This window comes from Ceratotherium simum, chromosome 3, assembly GCF_057802395.1.
Source record: "Ceratotherium simum simum isolate JZ-2026a chromosome 3, ASM5780239v1, whole genome shotgun sequence".
In the NCBI taxonomy this organism is placed as follows: Eukaryota; Metazoa; Chordata; class Mammalia; order Perissodactyla; family Rhinocerotidae; genus Ceratotherium; species Ceratotherium simum.
Genome location: NC_141902.1, coordinates 30,907,217 through 30,914,524, shown reverse-complemented (window position 1 = coordinate 30,914,524; position 7,308 = coordinate 30,907,217). Strand labels below are relative to the sequence as shown.

At 37.8% G+C, this 7,308-nt stretch overlaps 1 protein-coding gene across 1 annotated transcript; it reads right to left on the bottom strand.

The window, feature by feature from the left end:
• Positions 1–5,675: 5,675 nt before the first annotated feature.
• LOC101399535 (olfactory receptor 4F15-like) lies at positions 5,676–6,610 on the bottom strand. Its single transcript, XM_014781029.2, is given in 3 exon segments — positions 5,676–6,180; positions 6,182–6,400; positions 6,402–6,610. Coding segments are annotated over 3 exon segments (933 nt in total).
• Positions 6,611–7,308: the final 698 nt, after the last annotated feature.

The window sequence follows — 7,308 nt, the reverse complement described above, 5'->3', positions numbered from 1 at the left end:
TGCTCAGCTTTTGTCCCAACTGGGAGGTGAACACCTTGCAAGTTTAGGATGCTGGCTATTTGATGCAGTACTTATCTTAAACCACTGGCTAATGTGTATTGCCCTCTGTCCTATACTCAGAATATATGAACCCAAAGTGGAAAAAGTCACTTTAAAAATCATTTTATAAATGGACCAAATCATTTACTATGAAGATTTATGCTTCCTAGGAGGATTTATGTTTCCTTTTGATGGGTACTTTGGTTTAGTATGTTCAGAGGTCCTAGCGTCCCAGAGAAGAATGTTTCTAGAGGGAAGACAGCTGAGACTGGCCTGTGACCATTTTGGGCTCCTCATGTCACTGAACCAGCAGATGAAAAAGGGCTTGCTTCTGACATTTGTGAGGACTAGGGCAAGAGTAAAAGTGGAAACCCATAAGCCATATGTTGAAATATTTGAAAGTTATAAATCAAGGTAAGAAAATCTTGCGTACTGTATGTTCTGTCCTTCTATGTTGATAAATATGTGTTGTTTCCTCTTCTTCTCCAGTGTCTTATTATGAGTTTCTAGGACCTATGGTTTTTCTGGTCAAATTAAACAGTCCCTAATTGTAAAGTCCCTTGACCCATGAGCTCCTTCTACACACCTGTGTTTGCAGTATCACTTGATCACTGTCCTATAGACTGTTAATTAGCTTCCTTTCCACATATGGCAAGATTTTATGGCACTTTGTGTTAAAGAACACAGGAATATCTCAAACTCCGTGAAGATGGTCTTTATAAAGGTAAAATGAAATAATGACAATAAATTTAACAATGAGGAAAGTAGCTAGTGTCAGGCAAATTAACTAGTAGTGGAGAATAGTTGTGAAAAGGGGTATTGACATGTTGGAGAAGGTTAACACCTTGACTTTTAACTAGAATTACACAGTGCTAGGGTGATGTGAAAGATATTAGAAAAAGTCAATGGCTTTATAATCTTTGGGATTCAGCACTCTGTTGCCAGCAACGATTATATGAATAATTCTCATACTTTGCAATTTGATAAACAGGTAAGAAAAATTGATGACATACGAAACCTAGAAAACAAGAGTTGTTGTACTCTCCATTAGCTTTTCAAAAGAGATGAAATATAAACTGACTATCTTCTGTGAAAAGGCAGGTATTTATTAGGTACTTGTAAAATTTTGAAGATGGAAAAGAGGATTACAGATATCTGAATAGAAGAGACACCCAAAGACCCAAAGCTGAATAAATTATTTCCAATGTAAATATCATCTTAAAATATGATGTGGAAAATTTACAAGCAAAATGAAAACTATCAGGAGATCAAATTAATTCTCTTGCCATCTTACGTGTTTTGGAATTTTAGAATGTTTTGCTAATTTTGTCTCTAAACTGTAAGTTGAATGCAGAAGGGTTTAGAGAAAGTTGATAAATGTTATTATTTTTTTTTTTTTTGGAGGGGCGAGGTAGATGAGAAAGAGATTCTAAGAGGAAATATAAAAGGGACTGAGTTTTTGAGTTTCAGATATAGAAAGCTAAGGGGGAACTTAGTTGGTTGAGTTGATGTGTGTATAAAGTTAATCGAAAGGGACACTGAAAATTATTTATATTGCCCACAGTTATAAAAAATAAAGAAATGTCTTAAATTAGGGGAGGAAGACTTTTATTTAGGTATGCAGAAGGATTTTATGACAATTTAAAAGAAAAAATACAGGATATTTTACCTAGGGAGGTTCTAACCCCGCAATATTTTTAGATTGAAAATTTATAAATGATGGTTTAGATATTTGACCCTAGGACATGTCTGTAGGTCCTTTTCAGCTTGATAATTCTATTATTTTGAATCCCAGATACCAATATTTCCTTCATCTATAAAGAATTAAGTGTCTTGGAAGATTGATCAATTCTGTATGTGTCAAGAAAAAGAATTAATCACAATAAAAGGCAAAGAGCTAGGTCTGTTCTTTTATATCATGGATGTTTCATGTGTTAAATGGTTAAAATTAACATGTTTGAGAAAAGCAATTTAAAAATGAGCACAACTAATTTATAAGAGAAGGTGGTTTCAGAACATAGTCAACCAGGTGGTTTATTGTAGGTATTTGATGACTTCTAGGTGAATAAACATCATATCCTGGTTACTTCATCTAGAATCCTACCTTTGACTATTGCTCAGGGTGGAAAACTGGATCCAGACTATGCCTCAAGTGGAATTAAAACTTTTGACTTGTAAGTTTCACACATCAAATGGTGAGTTTCTATATTCTCTGGTATTTGGTTGTGTATTTCTCTTTCTTTTAGTACATCTAGAGAAAATTTATTTTTGACTTCTAACTTTTTGTTCCATTACTCATTCCAGCGTAACTAAAGAACACTTAGTGTTGTTCTATTAGGTTCCATATTATAGCTCCTTCTCCTTCAAACTCACTTTTTCTCAAATTGCCAGTTCTTATGTAGACATGGATACCCACCCCACCCACCCCCGGCTGTGCTGTGACCTGAGGTTCCAAAAAGCTGACTGGTGCCTGAGACCAGAGGCTGCAGGAACAGCAGTGGTGGGTGGGCACCTGTGACCTGGGGTTTCAGGAGCCAGAGAGGTACTTGGCCCAGCTCCCAGTGAAAGCACTCCCACACCGGACCTACCAGCAGCGGGGGGCTGCCTACAAAACCCCTGGACCCCAGCAGAGGCCGTGAAACCCATGAACCCAGCGCCCTCAGCTGGTGTTGCCAGCACCTCCTGATACCTGGGAGCAGCAGTGCTGGTGGTGCACGTGGCTGCAGCACCCGGGCTGGTGGAGAGCCCATGGAGAGCCTGGTAACAATGACAGCAGAGCCCATGACCCAAAGTCCCCCCAGCTGCAGAGGCACCCACAACTTCAGACCCCTCACCCGCAGCAGCAGCACCTGCAGACCCAAAAAAATCCCTGTGGTGGAGGTGCCTGTGAAATAATTAACAACATAGTAAAGTTGCAGGGTACAAAATCAACATACAAAAATCAGTTGCATTTCTATACACTAACAAGGAACTAGCAGAAAGAGAAATCAAGACTACAATCCCATTTACAATAGCAACAAAAAGAATAAAATACCTAGGGATAAATTTAACCAAGGAGGTGAACGACTTGTACATTGGAAACCATAAGATGTTGTTGAAAGAAATTGAAGAAGACATAAAGAAATGGAAAGCTATTCCATGCTCCTGGATTGGAAGAATTAACATAGTTAAAATGTCCATATTACCTAAAGCGATCTACAGATTCAATGAAATCAGAATTCTAATGACACTTTTCACGGAAATAGAACAAAGAATCCTAATATTTATACAGAATAACAAAAGACCCCAAATAACCGAAGCAGTTCTGAGAAAAAAGAAGAAAGCTGGAGGTATCACACTCCCTGATTTCAAAATATACTACAAAGCTATAGTAATCAAAACAACATGGTACTGACAGAAAAGCAGACACACAGATCAATGGAACAGAATTGAGAGCCCAGAAATAAACCCACACATCTATGGACAGCTAATCTTCAACAAAGGAGCCAAGAACCTACAATGGAAAAACAAAAGTCTCTTCAATAAATGGTGTTGGGATAACTGGACAACCCCATGCAGAAGAATGAAAGTAGACCATTGTCTTACACCATACACAAAAATTACCTCAAAGTGGATTAGAGACCTGAATGTAAGGCCTGAAACCATAAAACTCCTAAAAGAAAATATAGGCAGTATGCTCTTTGACATCGGTCTTGGCAGTATCTTTTTGAATATCATGTCTCCTTAGACAAACGAAACAAAAGAAAAAATAAACAAATGGGACTATATCAGACTAAAAAGCTTCTGCACAACAAAAGAAATCATTAACAAAATGAAAAGACAACCTAACAATTGGGAGAAGATTTGTAAGTCATATCTATGATAAGGGGTTAATATCCAAAATGTATAAATAACTCATACAACTTAACGACAAAAACACAAACAACCCAATCAAAAAATGGGCAGAGGATATGAACAGACATTTTTCCAAAGAAGATACACAGATGGCCAACAGGCACAGGAAAAGACCCTCAACATCACTAATTATTAGGGAAATGCAAGTGAAAACTACAATGAGATATCACCTCATACCTGTCAGAATGGCTATTGTTAAAAAGACAAGAAATAACAAGTGTTGGAGAGGATGTTTCGGAGAAAGAGGAACCCTTGTACACTGCTGGTGGACATGTAAACTGGTGCAACCACTATGGAAAACAGTTTGGAAATTCCTCAAAAAATTAAAAATAGAAATACCATATGATCCAGCTATTCCATCTCTGGGTATTTATGCAAAGAACACAAAAACACTGATTCGAAAACATATATGCACCCCTGTGTTCATTGCAGCATTATTCACAATAGCCAAGACTTGGAATCAACCTAAATGTTCATCAATGGATGAATGGATAATGAAGATGTGGTGTATAGATACAATAGAATACTACTCAGCCATGAAAAAGATGAAATCATGCCATTTGTGACAACACAGGTGGACTTTGAAGGTATTATGCTAAGTGAAATAAGTCAGAGGGAGAGACAATTACTGTATGATTTCCTTCATATGTGGAAGATAAACAAAGAGACACATTGATATGGAGAACAGATTGGTGGTTACCAGAGCAGAAGGGGGTGGAAGGAGGGTGAAACAGGTAAAGGGGCACATGTGTATGGCGACAGATGGCAACCAGATTTTTGGTGGTGAATACTATGCAGTCTATACAGAAGTTGACATATAGTGACATACACTTGAAATTTATATAATGTTATAAACCAATGTAACCCCAATGAAATAAGTTAAAATTTAAAAAAATGTAGTAGTAGAAATTAGGAAAGAATTTAGAAATGATAAAAGAGTGCTAAATGCTAATGAAAATTTACTAGGAAGAAGGAATACAAGTGAGAGGAGTAGAACTCGCTCTTCAAACATACATACAGGAAAAGTATGAAAGCATGGAATATAAGCAGAAATTCAAATACCAAATTGATTTGAAACTGAAAGGGCTCTGACCTGGCAACTAGAGGCATGGTTTCTAGAGCCTGGCTCTCTCTGGTGATTTCTGACTGTGTGCCCTCAGGAAAATTACAGTCATCCCCCAATTCCTGGGTTTTAGCATGTGCAACTGAAGGGACTAAAACAAATGGTGTTGGTAATCTATCCCAGCTCTAAATTCTAAAATTTTAACATAAGATTAACAACTTCCCAGACTGGCAGATAGAGCCTGATAAAGAGGCAAAATATGTAAAAACTGGGGAAATAAGAAGCAAACAGAGTAGGAACAAAGAGAATTAAAATCAATACACTACGTAATAAGTAGATGAAAGATAATATGAAGGCATAGTTTGTCTATCAATAGAATAATCTGTCCAATATAGGAAAAGATAAAATATTATTACTTGCTCAATTACGTGGCCCTCTCCTAGACCATGTAGGTTGCAAAGCAGATATGATTTGGTTTTAATACTTTGATGTACAAAGTGTCAAAGAATAATATCACTTCTAATTTAAAGGTGAAATAAATACCATATTTTAGTAGAGAGTAGATTTCTAGGCATATAACATGGCCTAAGTCTTGAGTATTTTTCTGAAATTACATAATGTCTTCTCTGCAACCAGCATGCTGGAGAATCTATAGTTCCATATCTTCACAGCCATCCATTTATGAAATCTTCCAGTAATGCACAAGACGACTACACAGTCTCCTCATTGCCACTTTCATCTCTTTGTTCCTGAATGTATAGATGACTGGATTCAGAAAGGGAGTGATAAATACATCAAAAATGGCAAGATATTTATCCAGGTGTGATGTGGGAGAAGACCATGTGTAGAAAAACATCAGTGGCCCGAAGAACAAAACTACCACAGTGATATGAGCTGACAAAGTGAAGAGGGCCCTGGATGAACCACCAGAAGAATGTTTCCAAACAGTGAACGGAATGAAAATGTAGGAAATGACCAGCAAGACAAAGGAGCTCACAGCAATGAGCCCACTACTGACAGTGACCATGAACTCCAGTTCTTGGGTATTTGTGCAGGCAAGTCTGAGGAGCCGGGGAAGGTCACAGTAAAAACTGTCCAATACATTAGGGCCACAAAAAGACAAATCTGCCACAAAAAATAATTGAACCAATGAATGGATAAGGTCAATGATCCAGGAAGTGACAAAAATGTATAGACACTCTTGGACTCATGATGGTCAGGTAGTGGAGAGGCTTACATACGGCCACATATCTGTCGAAGGCCATGCCTATGAGCAGCACCATCTCAGTGCCCCCAACAGCATGAATTAAGAAGGTCTGGGTAATACAGCCGCAAAAGGAGATGGCTTTGTGCTTCTTGAAAATATCACAAGTTATTTTAGGGGCTGTGATTGAGCAAAATAACATCAGTGACTGAGAGGTTAACCAGGAGGAAATACACGGGAGAGTGCAGATGAGCATGCAGGGATACAGTGAACACAACGACAAGGTTTCCCATCACGCTTGCAAAGTAGAACAAGAAGGAGAAGACAAAAAGGAGAAGCTGGATCTCCCATGCATTGGTGAGTCCCAGGAACACAAACTCTGATACTATGGAGTGATTCCTTCCATCCATTGCCTCACACACTAAGAGGATCAGTTTTCATGTTACCTAAAGGACAAAGAAAATGGATCAGAATTGCCTAGGCAAGTATTAGTGTTCAAGAAAGAAAGCCTCGAGTCCATGAAAACAATTATCATATTATCATCTCACATGGCCAGATAATCTTCATCTCATGCATATCTGACTTCTACTTAGAGGAGTCAGCTGGTTCCCATATGGCACAATGGTTTTCAAAACTACTACTACTAAATTAATTCCATCTCTGGACCTACTTCCCTTCTGCTTTCTTCTAGTATTACATGGATATTTCCTATTTCCTCCTGCCCAGTGTGTTCAACTTCAATAACATATAAGGATATCTCTAAACACTTTTGACTTTGATTTCTTGTAGATGGAGATGATTTCAGCCTCTCATATGAGCCACCTAACTATTCCCCATGCACAGTATATTGCTTTCAAAGTCTCTATTCTGTTATTCGTATTGCTCAAACTTTCAAATTTTCTTTCTTTCAACTTTCAAACTTGCTCTATTCAGCTCTTCAATTCACAAAATCCAGTTCTCAACATCCCATCTCAAATGCTCCCTCATTTGTGAAATCTTCCAAATCTGTCCAAGTGTCCATACTTCCTCTGCACTGTTAGCATTTATTTCACTCTGCCTCTTATGATTATATAAATTTCCATCTCTTCAATTAACATGTAGCTTCATT